The sequence below is a fragment of the Piliocolobus tephrosceles genome, chromosome 6, assembly GCF_002776525.5.
Source record: "Piliocolobus tephrosceles isolate RC106 chromosome 6, ASM277652v3, whole genome shotgun sequence".
NCBI classification, from domain to species: Eukaryota; Metazoa; Chordata; class Mammalia; order Primates; family Cercopithecidae; genus Piliocolobus; species Piliocolobus tephrosceles.
In genome coordinates this window covers 38,908,409-38,932,027 of record NC_045439.1, presented here as the reverse complement: position 1 = coordinate 38,932,027, position 23,619 = coordinate 38,908,409, and the positions used below count along the sequence as shown (strand labels likewise).

Below are 23,619 nucleotides of genomic sequence, written 5' to 3'. Positions count from 1 at the left end.
CTCGATCTCTTGACCTCGTGATCTGCCCACCTCGGCCTCCCAAAGTGCTGGCATTACAGACAGGCATGAGCCACCCTGCCTGGCCAAGAGCTCTGAGTTTTAAAAAGCCTGATATATTGAAAGTGTGGGCGGTAAACTAGCAGCAGTGGCTCGGTGCTTGTTCAAAATGCAGATTCTTGGGTCTCACACCAAACCTATAGACTCAATCTGAGTTTTAGCAAAATTCTCAGGTGATACTCTTAGACATTAAAATTTGAGAAGTACTGAAAGATGTCACTCTTAATACTGGATTCTCTACCCTGCTGCATAGTACAATCAGCTGGGGAGCTCTTAAAAACTACTACACCTGGGTCCATCCCAGGTAATTAAATCAGAATGGGCAGTGAGGGAAGGAGAACATGAACATGAGTTTTGTTTGTTTGTTTTTGTTTTTGTTTTTTGAGACGGAGTCTCGCTCTGTCACCAGGCTGGAGTGCAGTGGCACAATATCGGCTCACTGCAACCTCTGCCTCCCAGGTTCCAGAGATTCTCCTACCTCAGCCTCCCAAGAAGCCAGGACTACAGGCGCCCACCACCAGGGCCAGCTAATGTTTGTATTTTTAGTAAAGACGGAGTTTCACCATGTTGGCCAGGATAGTCTTGATCTCTTGACCTCGTAATCCAACCGCCTCTGCCTCCCAAAGTGCTGGAATTACAGGCGTGAGCCACCACGCCCGACCTGGACATGAGTATTTTTAAAAAGCTCCCAGGTTATTTTTAGGGAGCTGCCAGAGTCGAGCACTCTTGGGAGGAAATCTTTCCCTCTGCCATCCTAGACTCTAATGTTAGAGGCCAGTGAATTAACTGACAATAGACTTTAATAGGAGAAAATGTTAATTTACCTACTGGGGTGTTGTGTAGTACAGTGTAACTCTGAATAGTCAGAGATAAAGGTATCCAGTAGGGCCTTTGTATTTGTCGATTCTGGATCCATGAATTCAACCAACCAAGGGTGGAAAATATTCAGAGAGCTGGTTTGGTGACTCACGCCTATAATCTCAGCACTTTGGGAGGCTGAGACAGGAGGATTGCTTGAGCCCAGGAGTTTGAGACCAGCCTGGTCAACAAAGTGAAACCCCTGTCTCTACAAAAAATCAAAAAAATTAGCCGGGTGTTGTGGCACGTGCCTACTGTCCCAGCTACACAGGAGGCTGAGGCAGCAGGATCCCTTGAGCCCAGGATGACAAGAATGCAGTGAGCCATGTTCATGCCAATGCACTCCAGCTTGGGTGAGACTCTGTCTCGAAAAAAAAAGAAAAAGAGAAAAAATAATGTCTGTACTGAACTTGCGTGGACTTTTTTCTTGCCATCATTCCCTCAACAATACAGGATAATGGCTATTTACATATAATGTACATTGTATTAGGTATAAGAAGTAGACTAGAGATGATTTAAAGTATACAGGAGGATTGCATAGGCTATATGCAAACACGATGCCATTTTATATCGGGAACTTAAGTGTCTGTAGATTTTGGTATCTAAGGGAGGTCCTGGAACCAATCCCCAACTAATATAGAGGGACAACTATATATACCACCTTAAACAAAAAGAGGGAGGTTTAGGGCTTCAATGGGAATGTATGGAAGGTTCTATTGGGTTTTTTGATACCGAATGATGCTGAATTAGGACTTTCTGGTGCTAAGTCTCAGTCTTTTCCCAATTGGGAAACTTCCTCACAGGAAACCTCAGAAATTTATTTGTCACAGTCCTGGAGGCTGGGAAGTCCAGGATCATGTTGCCTGCAGATTTGGTGTCTGGTGATAGCCCGTTTCACAGATGACACATTCTTGCTGTGTCCTCACATGATACAAAGGGCAAGGCAGCTCTCTGGGCACTTTTTTACAAGAGCACGGAATAGAAAACAACAAAACAAAACACAAACAGTTTCATTCTCCTGTTGTTTCTTACAACACAGAAAACTTCTGTGACCAAGTGTGTGTGGGGTTTTCCGCATACGCCAAGCAAGCAATTCTGACACTGTCCACTTGGAAGTCACGTCAGATCCTACAGAACTTGTCAACAGCTCAGTCCCACAAAAGCGACCCCGACTTGAGACATCAATTGCAAGCCCAAGCTTCTGGAACTTCCCACCAACCAGCTATTAATTGGCATTCCCACAACGCTCCTTTTGGGTTCAGTTAATTTCCTATAAACTCTGTCTTTGCTGCAACTCCCGCTGTTCTCAGTGGTTTTTTTCAGGGCAGCAGGCAAGAAGAACCGGTCAGGCTGTGACACCTGTGCCACTGCTCATGAAGGCTCACAGACAGGGAAACACTTTACTTATGCTTACTGGTTTATTATAATGCATATTTTAAAGGATACAAATGAATAGCCAGATGAAGAGCTACATAGAGGGAGGTCTGGGAAGGTCCTGAGCTCAGGCGCTTTTGTCCCATGGAGTCGGGGTGCACTGCCTTCCCTGTACCCCATATGTAGAAGTCCTCTGAACTCAGTCCTTTTGGGTTTATATATGAAGGCTTCATTGTGTAGGTCTGATTGATTAAGTCACTGGTCATTGGTGGCCAACTCAACCTTCAGCCCCTCTTCCCCTTCCTGAAGGTGTGTGTGTGTTGGGGGCGGGGCGGGGGTATGAATTTCAAGCCCCCTGAGCACATGGTTGCTTCTCCTGGTAACCAGCCCCTAATCCTGTGGTTACCTAGGGACTTTACAAAACTCACCACCTTAACATAAATTTAGGTGTGGTTGAAAGGGGCTCATTATAAATAACAAGAGCCTTTCACCTTTATTGCTGTAGAGTTGTTTCAGGAACCAAAGACAAAAGGCCAAATATTTTAACAAAACATATTCTTGACGAGGAAAAGGGGAAGGGGATGGGGATCCGCTAGGGGCTGGCACTAACGGGACTGGTAGCTCCAGCTTTCAGAGTAGAGGAGTTTCTTGGCCCTGGAGAAAGGGCGAGTCCCAACAAGGCCCCTGGAAGCGCTATGAGATTGAGAGGGACAGGCTTCCCTAGTGAGCCCGGTCCCTTCCTTTCAACCTTGGGAGGGATGAAGGGAATGAGGGGAGGAGAAGGGCCAACGGAGAAGGCAGAATGGCTAGTCAAGGGCTGCTTGGGTGCTGCTTTTCCCCAGGGCTGCCTCCACTCCTGTGGTTGCTTCGAGGGTTGCCTGCCGGGGGCAGAGGCGCCAGCCTATGGTCCAGCACCATGCTGTTGAATGGCTATTCAAGGATCCACATTCCCTGAGAAACCACCTTTGCAGAATTTTAAGTAATGAAATATAACATGACTGACCCCATTTTGCTTCTAGTCTTGCAAGCTAAATTGTTTTGGAGTTTTTGTTGTTGTTTTGTTTTTGTCTTTGTTTTTGTATATTCTAATGCAGAGACCAAGATAACTATAAGAGGAATTTAGTTTATAGCTAAACTTTGAGGCAAGGAGAACTGACCCCCCTCCTTGTTTGGAGATTGAAGCCACATTCATATGACATGGTTACAATTATGGTAGTGGTTTGAACTTTGCTGAAGAATTGTGGTAGGGGCTTGAACATAGTTAAAGAATGAGCTGCTATTGCTCTCTCTGTTTTCTGTAAGTTGCTTACTGCCCCAAAGTCACATAATGGGGGTCTCAATATTGATAACTTCCTCAACTACTCCTATAGATGACCTCACTATTGTGAAACCTAAAGACCTGGCCTTGGAGATCCTTTTCAGGTTTAGCATTTCGGTAGATCAAGAGAGGCCGCCTGGTCCTGAGACCACCCACACTTCCTGGGAACTGACTCAGCTGTGCAAAGAGTTTTAGAGGCCCCTGTGATTCTATCCCCAACCAATCAATTGTTTCCGTTCCCCAGCTCCCTGCCTCCCAAAGTACCTTTAAAAAACCCTAGCCTCCAAATTCTTGGAGAGACGGATTTGAGAAATTTCTCCCTGTTCTCACTTGGCTTGACCCTGAAATTATTAAACTCTTACTTTGCCACAACTTCTGCTGTTCTCAATGATTTTTTTCAGGGCAGCAGGCAAGAAGAACCCATCAGACTGTGATACCTGTGCCATTTGCTCATGAAGGGCCAAGAGCTGCTGGAGCCGTACCTGATGGTGAGTGTGGACGAGGTGAATGTGGGCCACACCAGCACCAATGGAGGACCAACAAACCCATGTACAATGAGGAGCTCTACACTAACGCCACTGATGGCATCCATCGTCCATGAGATGCCCCGGGCTATGACCACTTCATGTAAACATGTACCCTGTAATTATTTATGTATTTATTTGTTGAGATGGAGTTTCACACTGTTGCCCAGGCTGGAGTGCAGTGGTGCCATCTTAGCTCATTGCAACCTCCACCTCCCAGCCAGGTTCAAGTGATTCTCCAGCCTCAGCCTCGCAAGTAGCTGGGACTACAGGCATGCACCACCACATCTGGCTAATTTTTTTTTTTTTTTTTTTAAAGTAGAGACAGGGTTTCACCATATTGGCCAGGCTGGTCTCGAACTCCTGAGCTCAGGTGATCCGCCTGCCTCAGCCTCCCAAAGTACTGGGAATACAGGTGTGAGCCACCGCGCCTGGCCACATGTACCCTGTAATTCTATCACTGGTAAACTGAGTTCTTTCCCTACTTTGTGTCAGTTGCAAAGAAAGAACAACCAATTGGAAAAACAAAAGGCAAGCAGGTTTTATTTCTGGCCATGAATAGAGAGCTCTTGCTCTAAAGCAATGTTCTCCAACCTTTTTGACAGCAGGAACCAGTTTCATGGAAGACAATTGTTCCACAGACCAGGGTGCGGGGGATGGTTTTGGGATGATTTAAGTGCATTACATTTATTGTGCACTTTATTGCTTTTATTATTACATTGCAATATATAATGAAATAATTATACAACTCACCATAATGTAGAATCAATGGGAGCCCTGAGCTTGTTTTCCTGCAACTAAATGGTCCCATCTGTGGGTGATGGGACAGTAACAGATCATCAGGCATTAAATTCTCATAAGGAGTGTGCAACCTAGATCCCTCACATGCATAGTTCACAATAGGGTCCACGCTCCCAGGAGAATCTAATGCCGCTGCTGATCTGACAGGACGCGGAGCTCAGGCAGTAATGCCAGCAATGGGGAGTGGCTGTAAATACAGATGAAGCTTCACTCGCTTGCTTGCCCACCTGCTACTCACCTCCTGCTATGCAACTTGGTTCCTAACAGGCCAGAGGCCAGTACCAGTCAATGGCCCGGGGGTTGGGTACCCCTGCTCTAAAGACACCTTCTCCCAGAGCCATGGGAAATTGGGGAATTTTATGGAGTTAGATGTGGGAAGGGGAGGTATGTAAACATGTGCTGGGAGCCCAAGATCATAAACATGCATCTTTATACAATGCATGTTCAGAAAATGGTGGGGATTTTCTTCTATGGGTGGGATTTTGATATTATAATGATATCTTAATGATCTAAAGGTAACAAGGAGCTTCCAGTTCTGGTTGGCACCAGTTTTGCACCAGCCTTATCTTCCTCTGGTAATTGATGAAGGGTTCTGAAGCTCCTGTTGCTTCTCGGGCCATCTGGAGTTCTTTTAAGCAAAGTACCTTCAGATAAAAAGACTAGAAAAACACTGTTAAGGAAAAAAAAAAAATGAGCTTTCACAGCTGTTTATGGTTTAAGGAAATAGGCTGGGTGCGGTAGTTCACACCTGTAATCACAGCACTTTGGCACTTTGGGAGGCCAAGGCAGGCAGATCACTGGAGGCCAGGAGTTCAAGACCAGCCTGGCCAATGTGGTGAGACCACCCCCTCCACCGTCTTACTAAAAACACATACAAAAAATTAGCCAGCCGTGGTGGCGTGCACCTGTAATCTCAGCTACTCGGGAGGCTGAGGCACAAGAATCTCTTGAACCCAGGAGGTGGAGGTTACAGGGAGCTGAGATCGCACCACTGCATGCCTGGGTGACACAGGGAGACTGTCTCAAAAAAGAAAGAAAATAATGAGCTTTCCCAGCTATATTTCTAGGGCTGCCCTGGTAACAATTCCAGTGTGAACTAAAAGGAAGAAGCTGAGGCAAAATTAATATAACTAGAGAATTTATTTGGACCAAGCTTGAGGATTGTAATACAGGAACACAGATTCAAAAGATTGCTCTGAGCTTTTATTTTTTTCTTTTCACTGGGAGCGGCTGTGCACGGCCAGCATGGCCAACACGTTGAACACCTTACAAGGCTTGGTTAATCTGCAGCCAGAGGGGAAAGTATCTGTGGTCATAACCCTGATAGGGCAGGACATGGTGGCTCAAGCCTATAATCCCAGGTACTTACGAGGCTGAGGTGAGAGGATTATCTGAGACCAGGAGTTCAAGACCAGCCTGAGCAACATGGTGAGATCTTGTCTCTAAAATGAAAATTAGCCAGGAGTGGTGGTACACGCTTGTGGTTCCAGCTACTTGGAAGGCTGAGGTGGAGGATTTCTTGAGCCAGGAGTTCAAGGCTGCAGTGAGCTATGATCGTACCACTGCACTCCAGCTTGAGTGACAGAATGAGACCCTGTCTCCAAACCCAACCCCTCCCCACCAATAAAACAGATCAATGGAAACAAGATTATTCTCACATACCTGAGGCAGCCCACCTACTGCTCTTACTGCAGGAAGTTTATCTGGGGAGTATTTGGGAAACAGGGTTATCAATGCCAGGTGTGCACCTGTGTTGCCCATAAACACTGCCTTCATGTAACCATTACAGTCTGTATTTGCCAAAACAATATTAACCAAGAAGATTAAAAGATTGCCAAACAGAGGTTCAGAATCAACATCTCACACAAGTTCAGCATCCACAACTACAAATCACTACCACTTTTCAATCACTGTGGTGCCCTGCTTTTGGGGGATAATGGATCTTCATTTCTGAAGGCTCTAGTGTCATGTAAAACTTTGATGAAATAAGTTTGTTGTAATTTTCTTTTGGTTTTGTTTTCTTTTTTTGAGACAGGGTCTCACTCTGTCACCCAGGCTAGAGTGCAGTGGCATGATCACAGTTCACTGCAGCCTCGACCTCTTGGGCTCAAATGATCCTTCTGGCTCCTGTTTCCTGAGTAGCTGGGTCTACAGGTGTACACCACCACACCCAGCTACTTTTGTTTATTTTTTTGTAGAGACAGGGTCTTGTTATGTTGTCCAGGCTGGTCCTGAATTCCTGGGCTCAAGCAATCTTCCTGCCTTGGCCTCCCGAAGTGCTAGCATTATAGGCATGAGCCACTGCACCTGGTTCTTTTCTCTTGTTAATCTGTCATTTGCTATAGGAGTGGTGGCTGTTCCTTACGATGGATGAGGAAAGTTATCACACTTTCTGCCACTACACTGCCTTTGAGAATTTGCAGTTTACCCTTCTGTGAGTCCCCTTGGATTTGCAGTAAACAATGGTGTGCTACAGCCTGCTCTTAGCAGCTTGCAATTTTTAGAATTTTGTGAGCCAGTTGTCAAACACAACCTTCATTAAAAATCAGATTACAGTCTGGGTATGGTGGCTCATGCCTGTAATCTCAGCTTTGGGAGGCTGAGGCAAGGAGGATCGCTTGAGCCCACGAGTTTAAGACCAGTCTAGGCAGCATAATGAGAACCCCATCTCTCCAAAAAAAAAAAAAAAAAAAGAAAAAGAAAAAGAAATTAGCTGGGTATGGTGGTGTGCACCTGTAGTCCCAGCTACTCAGGAGGCTGAGGTGGGAGGATTGCGTGAGTCCAGGAGGTCAAGGTTGCTGAGAGCTGTGATTGTGCCACTGTACTCCAGCCTGTAATAATTTAACTACATAAATTATATTAAAACCAAAGATAATATAGACTCCAGACTTATCACTGCCTAATTATTTTACTATGTTTTCCTATTATTTATGTCCTTGAGGTTCTTTGTGTTGATTGTATCTGTATGGTAGAAATATTGTATAATGAGCACCTCTTCCCAACTCCATGTTCAGTGACATCACAATGGGAGCTCATAAATAAGAAGTATTTACACCACAGAAATCAGCAAACCTGACAATTGCATCTTACTTATTCCTACTCCCTCACAGTTCCCCACCCCACAACTCCCAGCAACCTATTAAGGGATAGAGTGTGTGTTGGCAGCCACGCAATTAAAGGAAAGAGGCCAAATCTCTAGATTTTCCTACAGAGGAAGAAGAAAAATGGGGCAAACTGGTTTGAACCTGAGGAGGGATCCTAGAGCGATGCACTAACAGGGTACAAGTTTTAAAGTAAATTTTTAAAATGTAACTCATTCTTTATGACTTTAGAATTTTATTTTTAAAAACAGATTTTTAAATTAAATGCCTGTTTTGAAAATAAAAGCAGGTATTCATTTTGAACTTTGGGGTTTGTTTTTTGTTTTGCTTTGAGTTGCTGTTTTATGAACTTTGGGGTTTTAAAAATGAATTATAAGCAGTACGTTGAGCTCCATAAAGACAGTGCTGGGGCAAGTGAGAGCCAGATGGGCACTGAGCGACTCTGTGCCTCGCTGAGGAAAAATGACTAAACGTGGGCAAAGGAGATCTTAAGAAGCCAAGAGGCAAAATGCCATCATATGTGTTTTGTGTGCAAACTTGTCCAGAGGAGCATAAGAAGAAGCACCTAGATGCTTCAGTCAACTTCTCAGAGTTTTCTAAGAAGTGCTCAGAGAGGTGGAAGACCATGTCTGCTAAAGAGAAAGGACAATTTGAAGCTATGGCAAGGGCGGACAAGGCCCGCTATGAAAGAGAAATTAAAACATATATCCCTCCTAAAGGGGAGACAAAAAAAGTTCAAGGATCCCAATGCACCCAAGAGGTCTCCTTCAGCCTTTCTCTTGTTCTGTTCTGCATATGGCCCAAAAAAAGATTTGGATTTTTATTTGAATATTTGCGTATACATAATGAGGTATCATAGGATGGGATGCAACTTTAAACATGAAACTTACTTATGTTCATATACACCTTGTACACATATCCTGAAGGTGATTTTATAAAATATTTTAAATAATTTTGTTCATGAAACAAAGTTTTGACTGCATTGTTTCTATTTTTATTTTTATTTATTTATCTTTTGAGACAGAGTCCTCACTCTGTCACCCAGGCTGAAGTGCAGTGGTGCTATCTTGGCTCACTGCAACATCTACCTCCCTGGTTCAAACAATTGCCCTGCTTCAGCCTCCCAAGTAGCTGGGATTACAGGTGCACGCCACCACGCCTGGCTAATTTTATTGTGTTTTTAGTAGGGATGGGGTTTCACCATGTTGGCCAGACTGGTCTCGAACTCCTGACCTCAAGCAATCCACCCACCTCGGCCTCCCAAAGTGCTGGGATTACAGGCGTGAGCCACCACGCCAGGTCCTGTTTTTATTTTCTTTAGAGACAGGGTCTGGCTCTGTCACCCAGGCTGCAGTGCAATGATGCAATCATGGCTCATAGGCATGAACCACTGCACGCAGCCTTTTTTTTTCTTTTCTGTTTTTCTTTCTTTTTTTCTTTTCTTTCTTTTCTTTTCTTTTTTTTTTAAGACTAGTCAAGTGCAGTAATGAGAAGGGGAGAAAAAATAGAACAAGGTTTTCCATCTGTAACTGACTGTGAACAATCTATTAAGGTAACTCACTACCTTCGGACCAAACTGACTGCATTTTGACTGGGACTGGTCACATGAGGTCCAGTATGGGATTTTCCACTTGTGTCAGCATGTAGGTGCTGAAAATTTGGATTGGGATTTTAGATTTTTGGATTAAGGATGCTCAACGTGTATAACAATCTTCTGTTCACTTTCCCAGTGCATAATAAAGTGGAACTAGTAATTTATCTCTGACTAAACTATAGATTGTGGAAAACCACTGAAAATGACATGCAGGATTAAAGTAGCACTTTGGAAAGGTCAGTCTGGTGATCCAGAGTAAATGCTCAAAAATCAAGAGGTTTTTTTTTTTTGTTGTTGTTGTTCGTTCGTTTTTGAGACAGAGTTTTGCTCTTATTGCCCAGGCTGGAGTGCAATGGCAGAATCTCAGCTCACTGCAACCTCCGCCTCCCAGGTTCAAGCGATTCTCCTGCCTCAGCCTCCTGAGTAGTTGGGATTACAGGCATCTGCTGCCACGCCCAGCTTTTTGTATTTTTAGCAGAGACGAGTTTCTCCATGCTAGCCAGGCTGGTCTCAAACTCCTGACCTCAGGTGATCCACCCGCCTTGGCCTCCCAAAGTGCTGGGATTACAGGCATGAGCCACCTCACCCAGTGGAAGCAAGAGGTTTTTGCAGTAGCACAGGAAGCCCTGAGGCAACCTGTGCCAGCATCAACTTCAGAAAACATAGTAAAGGGGAAAAAATTGAATGTGGTGATGGGCAAGAAATACAAAAATATCAACATAATTTCAGTGAACTGAACAAGCATGACGTATCTGTGACTGAATCCCTGACCACGCCCCCTCCCATTCCTGGAGGGCTTGTTAAAACATAGGTTACTGGTGCCTCGACTTCCTGGGCTCAAGAGATCCTCCCACTTTAGCCTCCCGAGTAGCTGGGGCCATAGGCACATGCCACGACACTCAGCTTTTTTTTAAATCTCTGGTACAGTCAGCATCTCACTATGCTGCCCAGGCTGGTCTCAAACTCCTGGGCTCAGGAGATCCTCTGTCTTGGCCTTCCAAAGTGCTCGAATTACAGGGGTGAGTCACCGTGTGCAGCCGGTGTCTTCTTGTTGCTGTATCCAGGTGATGCTGATGCTGCTGGTCTGGGACCACACTTTCAGAACCACTGACTTACAGCAGTTATTTTGCTAAGGCCTCAAAGACAGCATTGTTAAACCAGCAGGGGGACATAGTACACAACAGAGCCTCTAAAAATAAAATACCTTAAGGTACTAAAGCTCCTTTGGAGTTATGGTGTTGCCATGGAGACCTCTGAACTATTTTGGAAAGCAGTGTGTAAATTGACATCAGGTGAAATAAATTTCAGGTGTTTATGTAAAAAATTAATTTGGTAGAAATAATGTCTAGATTCGTGCATGCCATGGTGTGTTGGTTAAGAACTTGGAATGTGGAGTCAGCTCTGCCACTTACAAGCTATGTGGCTCTGGGAAAATTACCTATGCCTTTGATCTTGTCTTCTTTGTTTTAAAAAGTAACCTGTGGTATAGAATTGGAGGGGTAAAGTTCTTGGAATGCTGAGTATTATTAAATTATTATTAGTTGTTAAAACTCTAAGTAGTTACTTAGTACTTTCAGCTCTTTAGCCTACCCCAAACTTAGAAATAGTCTAAATACGTTGCTATATTTGCTTTTTAATAACCAGCGCTCCCGTTATTCAGGTAAAGAATTAAAAACATTTAGAAGGTAATTGCTTTGTAAATCCTAACCTCTTTCATTCAAAATACCTAAGGTAGATGGCTCTTTATAAACGTGCCCGGCTCGGAGAGCTCTCATCTATATTATATCTCCGAATCTAAATTTCACTGATGCCCAAAGTCTTAAGAGCGTTCCCTGGGCTTTGAGCTTTGAGACAGAACGAAGAAGATGGATGCTGGTTTTGACTAGGCAGGGCACTCACGTGGGGTCTGGTCAGACCAGACCCGACCGAGCCAGCCCATCGGTAGAGTCAGCATCAGCCAGGCGTGAAGATTCATGTTGATTCCTGCTTTCCGCCAAGTTCAGGAACCTGGCAGGGGCCGGCCGCCTCCCGCGAAGGGACACCCCTGTGGGTGACCGCTCTTACTGGCCAGACCTGGATATTGGCCTTCTGGCATCAGAGGCAGGGGCATGTCCCTGGCCGGAGAGCCCAGGCCAGCGTGGGGTGACGTCATCGAAGGCATGTCCCAGCCCGGCAGAGCGGTGGGCGGGGCCTGCGAAGGTGTGCCGGGGGCTGGTTGGAGGCGCGGGCGGCGGGGTCGGGGCGGGGACAATGTGGCGGTGACGTCACGGGGCGGGGCGGAGGCTGGAGCGAGTAGGTAGGCGCAGCGACCGGTGGTGGCGCTCACTCCCGGCTTCCAGCCGCCTTGAGCCTCTGCCTTGGAGATTCTCAGTGCCACGGATCATGTCCCTAAGGGGCAGCCTCTCGCGTCTCCTCCAGAAGCGAGTGCATTCTATCCTGAAGAAATCCGTCCACTCTGTGGCTGTGATAGGAGCCCCGTTTTCACAAGGGCAGGTGAGAACTGGCACCTGGCACCGCCGGGCAGGATCCTCCGCGCCCCAGAACCTGGAGAAGGCGGCGGTGGGGTGCGGGGGACTGGGAGGCGAGGAGAGGATGGGGAGAAAAGGCGAGGGGAAGAGCTGGCGGGTTCCCGCGATTGGGCACCGTGGGAGCGTGTGGGACTTTCCCCGACAGAGGATGGAGAGGGAGGGAGGGGTGGAGGCCACCCTGTTTGGGATGAGGGCGAGTTTCTGCGGCTTCCCCAGAAAGACCGAGAAAACAGTGGATGCAGCTTGGGGTGATGGAGGGGAGTGAATGAAGAAGAGGATTCCTTGGAGGGGCTGGAGGAGGCGAAACTGTCCAGAATCCCCAGTGGAGAATCGATGGAGGAGGTTAAAGAGAGACCGAGGATTTAAGTCTTCTGGATCCCATTCACTCAGAATGAGCTTTATTTGACTGGGAGGGAAATTGGAGCTGGCCTCTCCAGCGCGGGAGGCCGGGAGGAGCTGTTTTGTTCTCTTCAATGAAGGAAACCTGCAGTCAGGAGCGCTCAGTCTTCTAGAAGCCCGGTCTCTGGCCCTAGCCAGCCCCCCACACACCTAGTTCCCGGATCCTAACCTGGCTCAGCCTCTCCCGTCTTGGCTTGGGCAGCTGATGTGATTCCAACAATGGAGTTAGAAGGACAGTCATAGATGGAAGGGCTGATGCTGTCACAGGTTTTCAGAGGAACCTGCTGGGAACTAAGTGTACCAAAGTGGTTTTTTTTCAGTCATCTTCTCTACCTCTAACTGTAATTTTTGTGATTGACAGAAAAGAAAAGGAGTGGAGCATGGTCCCGCTGCCATAAGAGAAGCTGGCTTGATGAAAAGGCTCTCCAGTTTGGGTAAGTGGTTAGATTTTTAGATATCAGTGCAGGACTTCAGAATCTTTTTCTCTGACATCCAGGGACCACACAGCTTTGTGTTTGGGAACAGTCTGCCACATCCCGCATCCTCCTTTGGATTCCATCTACAGCTTAAGATCTATCAAGGAGTCATCAGGGAAAGTCCTCTTGCAATAAACAGTGTGTTGGAAGGCAAGGCGGTAGAGTGAGGCAAGGTCTGAACAGCTGCCAGTGAATGCAAAAGTGATACTAAGAACACTAACTCCAGCTTCAACTGCATAGTCAACCTTTCCCCTTAAAATTCCATTTTCCTAACTCAATCTTGAGATGCTTATGATTTGTCAGTTTCGCCAGTTTCCTGTCTTCAAATTATTTCCTCTCTAAGGTTAATATCTTTATTACTGGAAACAGTAATATAGGTCTTATAGACTCATAGATCTTATAGAATTAATAGGCTTAGATCTGTGTTTTCCGAGTTCTTTTTTGTCTTTTTTTTGACATGGAGTCTTGTTCCATCACCCAGGCTGGAGTGCAATGGTGCAATCCTGGCTCACTGCAACCTCCACCTTCTGGGTTCAAGCTATTCTCCTCCCAAGTAGCTGGAATTACAGGTGTGTGCCACTACACCTGGCTAATTTTTGTATTTTTAATAGACACAGGGTTTCACCATGTTGCTCAGGCTGGTCTTGAACTCCTGATCTCAGGTGATCCGCCCACCTCAGCTTCCCAAAGTGCTAGGATTATAGGTGTGAGCCACTGTGTTCGGCTATAAATACCATTTCTATAGTAAGGGAGAACCCTTCTCTTAGTAACAGCACCAAATTTGAATACCTTTATAAGCAGGGCGCAGTGGTTCATGCCTGTAATCCCAGCACTTTGGGAAGCTGAGGTGGGTGGATCACCTGAGTTCAGGAGTTTGAGACCAGCCTGATCAATATGGTGAAATTCCTTCTCTACTAAAAATACAAAAATTAGGCATAGTAGCATGCACCTGTAGTCCCAGCTACTCAGGAGCCTGAGATAGAAGAATTGCTTGAACCTGGGAGGCAAAGGTTGCAGTGAGCCAAAATTGTGCCACTGCACTCCAGCCTGGGCGACAGAGTAAGACTTTATCTCAAATAAATAAATACATTTATGGCAAGAAGGTTCTTCTTTATATCCAATCTAAATGTTTCTAGCCTCCGTTTAAGGCCATTTGCTCTGTTCATGTTTGGATCATTCACATATCTTTTCCGGTGCTATAAGAGCAAAATGTGAGGCAGCACGGAGATTATGGAGATAATAACACAGAATGTAAGTTAACTCCCCACTGTTGCTCTGAAATCTTATCTGCTGGTCATAAGTCCAGTCCAAGTGAAGTCATCTCCTTCCAAAAGACAGGAATAATGAAGTCACTGAAACCACCTTGAGTTGAGGTGTCCTTCATTTACCTCCGCCTACACATGGATATGGTGACTTGGATTCAATACTCAGACCTTCTTTCTTTATTAAACAATTGCAGTTTCTTCTTTACTTAAGGCCTCTCTTAGTCATTTTAATAACTCTCCAAGTTCACCACCGAAGATTAAAGACAAACTGCTAAGATTTAGTCTTTTAATGTGTCGCAAGTTACCTAATGGAAGGAGGTTTTTATTCCCACCTATAAATGAACATACTGTCTCTTAAAATAGCTTGTACACATTGCCTTTTTAAAAGAATCATTTTACACTGCAGACGACAATCTCTGGTTATCACTATTTTTAAATCCTGGAGATATCTCTGCAGTCCATCTGAACTTGGCCAAGCATTGCTCAAATTGCTCTATCATCTGTAGGTTCTGCCGCAAGAGACTCCTGACAAGAAGCGGTTTCAGTCTCTTCTGGAGGAGACCTCTATAATAATCAGCTGAGGCTGCTGAATGAGGGGGAAGGGCACATTTGTAGCAGCTTCTCTTACTCATGCTTTGTAGACTTCCTTTCCTGTCACAGCTCTTGGTATTTTTCCACTCCAGTGCAGGGGAAGCCATTCTCCTGCAAATACTACTCCCTCTACTGCTTCCTCTCTAAACTCCAACCTAAAGTAGTGGTGAAGTTTCAGTTTATGTGCCCTTCCCTTTGACTTTTTTCTCAGATATATTTAATTGTACAATTATATCCTTATTGTGTAGCTGATTGGTAGCTCAGTATCACCAGCAGTCTGAAATAGAATCTCATAGCCTATTAAATAAAACTGTGACTCTCAGCAGATTTCTAGCATGTGGTTTTGGCTAATCTCCTGGAATATGTTGGAGAAAAGTACCAAGAGACATTTCAATTGCTCTATTCCTAAACAGTACCAAAATAACTTGAGTGTTTAGAGCACTTTCAAATAAACAGCATGGGTCAAATTTCGAAGGAGAGACTCATGGAAAGGTAACTTTCACAATCCCTTTGTTCCTTGCCTTTGCTCTGATGTCACAGGCTGCCGGTGTTAACATAGCATGAGTTAAACTTCCTGTTTTCTCTCAAATGAATGTATTTGACTTAGTGCCTGGGCTTGTTTTATTTCCTTGGGCTTACTAAGGACACTCAATAGTTCTCTCAGGTAACCTTTCCTTTTTTATTTTTTTATTTTTTTGAGACGGAGTCTCGCTGTGTCACCAGGCTGGAGTGCAGTGGTGCGATCTTGGCTCACTGCAACCTCTGCCTCCCGGGTTCAAGCAATTCTCCTGCCTCAACCTCCCGAGTAGCTGGGATTACAGGTGCCTGCCACTGTGCCCGGCTAATTTTTGTATTTTTAGTAGAGATGGGGTTTCACCATGTTGGCCAGGCTGGTCTCAAATTCCTGACCTCAGGTGATCTGCCAATATAGGCTTCCCAAAGTGCTGGGATTACAGGAGTGAGCCACTGCTCCCAGCCACCTTTTATTTTTCTTTGAGAGAGGGTCTCACTCTGTCACTCAGGCTGGACTACAGTGGCATAGTTACAGCCTACTGCAGTCTCAACCTCCTGGACTCAAGCGATCTTCCCACTTTAGCCTCTTGAGTAGCTGGGACTACAGACACATGCGAGTATGCCTGGATAATTTTTTTTTCTTTCGTAGAGCCAGGGTCTCACTATGTTGCCCAGACTGCTCCTGAATTCCTGGGCTTAAGAGGGCCTGAAGAGAAATGAAAAGGCATTGCTCTGGCAAGGCTGAGGAGCAGTATATCTCTACCTGATTTTTGTTAGCTCTGAGAACCATGGTAATTTGTGAACTCTAGCCACCTGTTACCATGTGAGAAGGAGTAGGCCTTGTACTCTTTTCTCCAGTTTTTCAAGAAAAGTCAGAAATTTGCATTTTAATGGGAAATCTGTGTTGTTTTAAAATACTGTATAATGACACCATTGAAAATGGTGGTGTAGGACCTCCAAAAAAGGATTGAGAACTGTATTAGTCTGTTCTTGCACTTCTGACATACCTGAGACTGGGTAATTTAAAAAGAAAAGAGGTTTAATTGACTCATGGTTCTGCAGGCTGTACAGGCTTCTGCTTCTGGGGAGGACCTAGGAGAATTATAATCATGGCGGAAGGTGAAGGGGAAGCAAGCACGTCTTATATGGTGGGACCAGGAGGAAGAGAGTGAAGAGGAAGGTGCTACACGCTTTTAACCGGATCTCATGAGAACTCTATCATGAGACAGCACTAGGGAGATGGTGCTAAACCATTAGAAACAACCCCCATGATCCAATCACCTCCCACCAGGCCAGACCTCCAACATTGGGGATTCAATTCAACATGAGATTTGAGTGAGAACACAGAGCCAAATTATATCAAGAACACTGGCAAAAATGATCAGAATCAGCTTTTTCAGAACTCTGGAAATTAACCAAAGGCTTGCAGCAATCTGGGGAGCATTTATTCAGTAAAAACGTTGAATCTCCGTAAGAACGTTAAGATTTGTGGCATTTTAACTTGCCCTGTTCCCATGCTGCCTTTTCCCAGATCAGCTGAAGCCTGGACAACCAATAGCCTGCAATCACAGTGAAACCAGGAGGCTGGCAGTTACTGGAAAGGGGAGAACACAGTTAATACTCCTCATAGACCATCCCCAGAAAATTGCCATTTGACTGGTCTGGTGGTTTCCTAAAATTGTCTACTCATAAGGTTGTCTTTATTTGACCAACACAAATCAGTAAGGAAAGAATAGTCTTCAGTAAATGATGCTGGGATAACTGGATATCCACATACCAAAAAAAAAAAAAAAATCCCTATCTCACACCATATATGAAAATTAACTCAAAATGGACCAAAGTCCTAAATGTAATGCTGAAACCATATAACTGTTAGAGAACATAGGACTGGATTTTTGTGACCTTGGGTTAGGTGTTGGTTTCTTAGATATCCTATCAAAATCACAAATGACAAAAATTAAATTGGACTTACCTAAATTAAATATATCTATGTTTCAAAGAGCACTATCAAGAAAGTGGAAGGACTTCATCAATGTAATGGAAAACAAAAAAAAAAAGAAGGTAAAAAGACTGCCCATAGAATGGGCAAAATATTTCCAAATCGTATACCTGGTAGGATTGTAGTGTTCAGCAAACATAAATAAAATAACAACTGTAAAAAGACAACCCAATTTAAAAATTAGCAACAGATTTAATTAGCTACTTCTCCAAATAATTTATACAAATGGGCAATAAACACATTAGTCATTACAGAAATGCAAATTAAAAACTACAATGGCCAGGTGTGGCAGCTCACACCTGTAATCCCAGTACTTTGGGAGGGTAAGGTGGGCAGATCATTTGAGGTCAGGAGTTCGAGACCAGCCTGATCAACATGGTGAAGCTCCATCTCTACTAAAAAATACAAAAATTAGCCGGATGTGGTGGCACATGCCTGTAGTCCCAGCTACTCAGGAGGCTGAGGTGGGAGAATCACTTGAACCCAGGAGGTGGAGGTTGCAGTGAGCAGAGATTGTACCACTGCATTCCAGCCTGGGCAACAGAGTGAGACTCTGTCTCGGCGCGGGCGGTGGGGCGGGGGGGAACTACAATGAAATACCATTTCACACCCACTAGGATGGCTATGATAAAAAAGACAGACAATACCAAGTATTGGTGAGGGTGTAAAAAGATTGGACCTGTCTTATACTATTGGTGTGAATGTAAAACTGTGCAGCCACTTTGGAAAACAGTTTGGCAGACCCTCAAAGTTAAATGTATAGTTACTGTATCCTCAAGCAATTCCATTCCTATGTATATACCTAACAGAATTCAAAACACATATTCACACAAACTTTTTTTTTTTTTTAAGACAAATTCTCCCTCTTTCACCCCGGCTGGAGTATAGAGGTGCAATCTCGGCCTCAGCCTTCTGAGTACCTGGGACCACAGGCGAGTGCCACCATGCCCAGCTAACTTTTGTATTTTTAATTTTGCCATATTGGCCAGGTTGGTCTCGAACTCCTAGCCTCAAGTGATCCACCTGCCTCAGCCTCCCAAAGTGCTGGGATTATAGGCATGAGCCACTGCACCTGGCCACACAAAAACTTATATACAAATATTCATAGCATTATTCATAATGGTCAACATGTGGTAACTCAAATGTACATTAATTGAATAGGTGAGGAAAATTTGACATATCCATGCAATGGAGTATTATTCAGCCATAAATGGAATGAAGTACTAATTTATGCTACAACATGGATGAACCTAGAAAACATGCTAAGTGAAAGAAGGCAGACACAGAGGCCACATATTATATGATTCCATTTATATGAACTGTCTAGAATAGGCAAAGCCATAGAGACAGAAAGGAGATTAGTGGTTCCCAGGAGCTGGGAATGACTGCTAAAGGGCATGGGTTTCTTTTTGAAGGGTGATGGAACTGTTGTGGAATTACATAGTGTCGATGGCTGCACAACTTCTTGAATATATTAGAAAGCACTGAATTATAAATTCTAAAAGGATGAATTTTATGGTATGTGAATTATATCTCAATAATTAAAAAACTATATAGGCAATTGTGATCAGTAAGGAGATATATATATGAAACTTCTGAATTGCTAATATTGATCTATTTTGTGACTTGGGTAGTAACTACAGGGTGTTTACAACTATCTGTTATGTAAGTTTTATGTGTTTATATTTTATGAAATATATAATAAAGACACACTACAAATCATGCCTGTTGATAGATATGAATCTTTTTAAGCTTTAGTTTTGGGCATTGAAAAGAGATGAAACTGGTGTTTCTGAGGTGCCTTTTGAACAGTGTTATATCTTTGGGATGAGAATTGGTTGCTAGGTTGACTCAACAGCAAATATCAGTGATGTTTCTGAAGAGAGTGTAGGGCTGTATGATCCACCAAACCTTCTGCCTCTGCCATTCACACTCTTCTATTAAACAATTATCAAGGCATAGTAGCTCATGCCTGTCAGTCCAGCACTTAGGGATGCCAAGGTGGGAAGATTACTTGAGGCCAGGAGTTGAAGATCAGCCTGGACAATGTAGCAAGACCCCATCTCTACATTTTTTAAGAGTCTATTTCCACAGCAAGGAAGAAATGAAAGTACAGCATCTGTCCCACTCCCTGCAAAAAAGTCTTTGCCTAGGGTCTGCATATGTGACTGGAAGCTAAATTATTGGAATGAGCTTGTTTGTTTAAGCTTAGTAAAGTGCTGGCTTCTTCGATTTCTAAAGTCATTCTGATATGTATTTGGAAAAGTAAATGTCTAGCAAATTGGCTTTATATTTCCTTTAGAGATCTAGCAAAGACCAAACCTGCTTTGGACCTCATCTGTGCCACAGTCCCCTTGGGGGATGGGCCACCTGTAGCAGAAGAATAGGACCTGAGGCATGAGCTGAAGTGGCATCACTTTAGGGCCCACTCCAATCCCACGTGGAATGTCACTAATAGTGATCTGTTTCTTTGGGTTCAAGCTTTTCATTTTCTGGGCCTCCTTTATATTGCAGATTCTTTTATTTTATAGATAGGTCTCACTATGTTGCCCAGGCTGGAGTGCGGGGGCTATTCACAGACATAATCATAGTACACTACTGCCTCAAACTTCTGGGCTCAAGCAAGCCTCCAGCCTCAGCTTTCTGGGTAGCTGGGATTGCAGATGTGCACCACTGTGCTCGGCTGCAGATTCCTTTTAGGAGGTGAATACATAATCAGTAATTTGCTAACGCCTTAGTAAAAACTTAGTGATGTGCCTGCATAGAGGGAAATCTATAATAGACACTATTGGGATTTGGCAAATTTCAATGTAGTCATATATTTCCCATTTATGACAGAAAAGATTTTAACTTAATACCTTTTATTTAACTTAATACCTCTCATCAAAAGTTTTTTGATACTTAACATTTACCATCTTCTAGACACTGTGCTAGGCATTTGCTATTATCCCATTTTCAAAATTTGTAAAAAGCAAATTTGACCACCTCAGCCATTAGGATGGCTACTATCAAAACAGAAAATAAGAAGTGTTGACGAAGATGTGGAGAAGTTGAAACTCTTGTACACTATTGGTAGGAACATAAAATGGGGCTGCTATGGAAAACAGTATGGCAACTCCTTCAAAAATTAAAAATAGAATTACTATATGATTTAGCAATTCCACTTCTGGGTATGTACCCAAAAGGATTGAAAGCAGGATCTTGAAGTAGTTACGTACCCATGTTCACAGCAGTATTAACAATAGCCGAAAGGTGGAAGTAACCCAAGTGTTCACTGATGGATGAATGGAGAAACAAAATGTGGTACATACATATAATGGACTAATATTCAGTCTTTAAAAAGCAGGGCTGGGTGGGGTGGCTCATGCCTGTAATCCCAGCACTTTGGGAGGCTGAAGCGGGAGGATTGCTTGAGTCCAGGAGTTTGAGACCAGCCTGGGCAACTTAGCGAGACCTCATCTCCAGAAAAAAAAAAAAAAATAGCCAGGTGTGCTAGTGCACGCATGTAGTCCTAGCTACTCTGGAGGCTGAGGCAGGAATATTGCTTGAGCCCAGGAGGTTGAGGCTGCAGTGAGCTGTGATCATACCACTGCATTCTAGTCCAGCAGCATGGACAACAGAATAAAGCCTCATCTCTGTTTAAGAAACAAAACAAAGAAATCTGACATACGCTGCAATATGGGTGAACTTTGAGGACATTATGCTAAGTGAAATAAGCCAGGTACAAAAGAACAAATACAGCATGATTCCATTTATATGAAGTTTTTAGAGTAGTCCAATTTATAAAAACAAAGTGGAATAGCAGTTACTAGGACTTGGTGGGAGAGGGAAATGGGGAGTTAATCATTGCTTAATGGGTACAGAGTTTGTTTTGCAAGATGAGTTCTGGAGATGGATGATGGTAGTGATGGTTACTTACACAATTATATGAATGGTACTTAATGCTACTGATCTTAATTTTATGTATATTATCACAATTTAAGAAGAAACATTTAAATATAGAATGTATATTAAGAACGAGGAAGGTCACTTGAAGTTCTGGCTTCTTAGGAACATAATGCTGTATATGAACATAATGCAGTATATCTGAAAACTCTTCAATTTCTTATTCAGCACATTGTTTTGATCTGTAAATAAATGCTGATAATTTTTTTAAAAAAAGGAAACTATGGAGGCAGGGCGTGGTGAGGCCTGTAATCCCAGCACTTAGGGAGGCCGAGGTGGGTGGATCACCTGAGGTCAGGACTTCGAGACCAACCTGGCCAATATGGTGAAACCCCGTGTCTACTAAAAATACAAAAATTAACTAGGCGTGGTGGCGGATGCCTGTAATCCCAGCTACTCTGGAGGCTGAGCCAGGAGAATTGCTTGAATCCAGCAGGCAGAGGTTGCAGTGAGCCAAGATGGCACCACTGTACTCCAGTCTCAAAAAGAGGAAAAAAAAAAAAAAAAAAAAAAAGCAAAGTATGACCTGAGGAGATTCAGAAACTGTCCCAAGGTCAGTAGTAAAGTTGAGAAGGAGTTAAGAACCTCATTTCTTGCCATATGCCATATGCAACCCGAATTTTGGATTGTCCAATCAACTTCTCAGTCTTCTTGGCTCTTATTACAAAGAAAGAAACTGAACTACCCAGCTTTTTTTTTTTTTAATAGAAATGTTATTTATAGTTTATAATGAATGCACTGCATAAAAACTTTATAGCTTCATTATTGTGAAATGTATTCAAGATCCTACAGTAAAAGTGAAACATTCGCAAAGACTTGCGTTAATGAAGACTACACAGAAAACCTTTCTAAGGATTTGGGTGGATCAGATAGATACTTGGCAAATTTTTGAGTTGTACGTTGTTACAGAAAGTCCACTTAAAAGTGACCATTTGAAAAACAAAAATATAAATAGTTTCAAAAATCTTTAAAAAATCATCCTAAATGCATGATCTTCACCTCCAGCTTCTGAAAAGCCCTCATTCTCAGTGTCTTCCTTCCCTCATTTCCCACCACAGCCATCTCATGATCCTCAAGCTCATGCTTTTCCAACTTGGGTAGGGACTCTCAACTTTCTCCCTCTCATCCCCCAAATCAGTTGTATTAACAAAGAACCTTTTTTAGCACCCTCTTTAGAGGATGAGAGTCTAGTTCCTGTTTAGGCTGGTGCAAAAATAATTGCAGTTTTTGCCATTGAAATGGATACCATAGATAAGAGTGCCCATGGTAAGGGCTCAAAAGTAAGAGTGGAAAGAAAAATAGTTCATTTGACTCTCAAACAGTTTGGAAAGTAGTCCAGAGCTGGCTTAGCGGTTCTGTTCCTTTAAGTGCAGACCTAGATTCTTATCTGGTGCTACTGGCAAGGCCTCTGCCTAATGGTGCCAGATGGCTGTAGCCTCAGCAGCAGGATGGAAGAATGAACAAAGAAAGGGGCAACAGCAGTTCTCTTCCCCTCCCAAGAAGTTGCTGCGGGACACTTCTGCTTATCCTATTGTCCAGAACTAGTTCACATGACCACATCCAGTTACAAGCGAGGTTAGTAAATGTAGTTTGTTTGTTCGTTTGTTTGTTTATTAATTTATTTATTTTAGATGGAGTCTCATTCTGTCACCCAGGCTGGAGTGCAGTGGCATGATCTCGGCTCACTGCAACCTCCACCTCCCAGGTTCAAGCGATTCTCTGCCTCAGCCTCCATAGTAGCTGGGATTACAGGCACCTGCCACTGCACCCAGCTAATTTTTTGTACTTTTAGTAGAGATGGGGTTTCACTATCTTGGCCAGGCTGATCTGGTTTTGAACTCCTGACCTTGTGATCCACCTTCCTCAGCCTCAAGTGTGAGCCTCTGCACCCGGCCCATGTAGCATGTAGAATGTAGTCTATTCTAAGAGGTTATGCTCCCAGCTAAAAGCCTTTTCTCTCTGGAAAAAGGGAAGAATGAATTTTGGGTAACTAACACTCAGCAGTGCCCTCTACCTATACTCTAGACCCCCTCCCTTCCGACAGTCCCTGCTCCAGCATTATCCCTCCTCTCACCTCCTGTCATGGCTCTTCTCTCCTAACCTGTCCTTTCGGTATTTAATTGTGCAACCCTTACCCTCCACCATCCCCCTTGACCTTAGGTAGCCCTCTAGCTGTTGTCCAGTTATTCTGTTTTTCTTCAGAGCTGACTTCCTGGCTTTCTCATTGCCCTTTCACATTTCAGCTTGTTATAATGTGGCTTCATAGGCCATCATTG

At 43.8% G+C, this 23,619-nt stretch overlaps 1 protein-coding gene across 1 annotated transcript in view; it reads left to right on the top strand.

Moving 5' to 3' along the window:
* The first annotated feature begins 11,878 nt into the window (after positions 1-11,878).
* The window catches only part of ARG2 (arginase 2), a 34,695-nt gene continuing 22,954 nt past the window's right edge, over positions 11,879-23,619 (top strand). The window contains exons 1-2 of the mRNA XM_023182377.1: positions 11,879-12,120; positions 12,916-12,988. Of these exons, the coding sequence (XP_023038145.1) occupies positions 12,010-12,120; positions 12,916-12,988 (184 nt within the window). The 5' untranslated portion in view covers positions 11,879-12,009. The remainder of the gene's footprint in view (positions 12,121-12,915; positions 12,989-23,619) is intronic.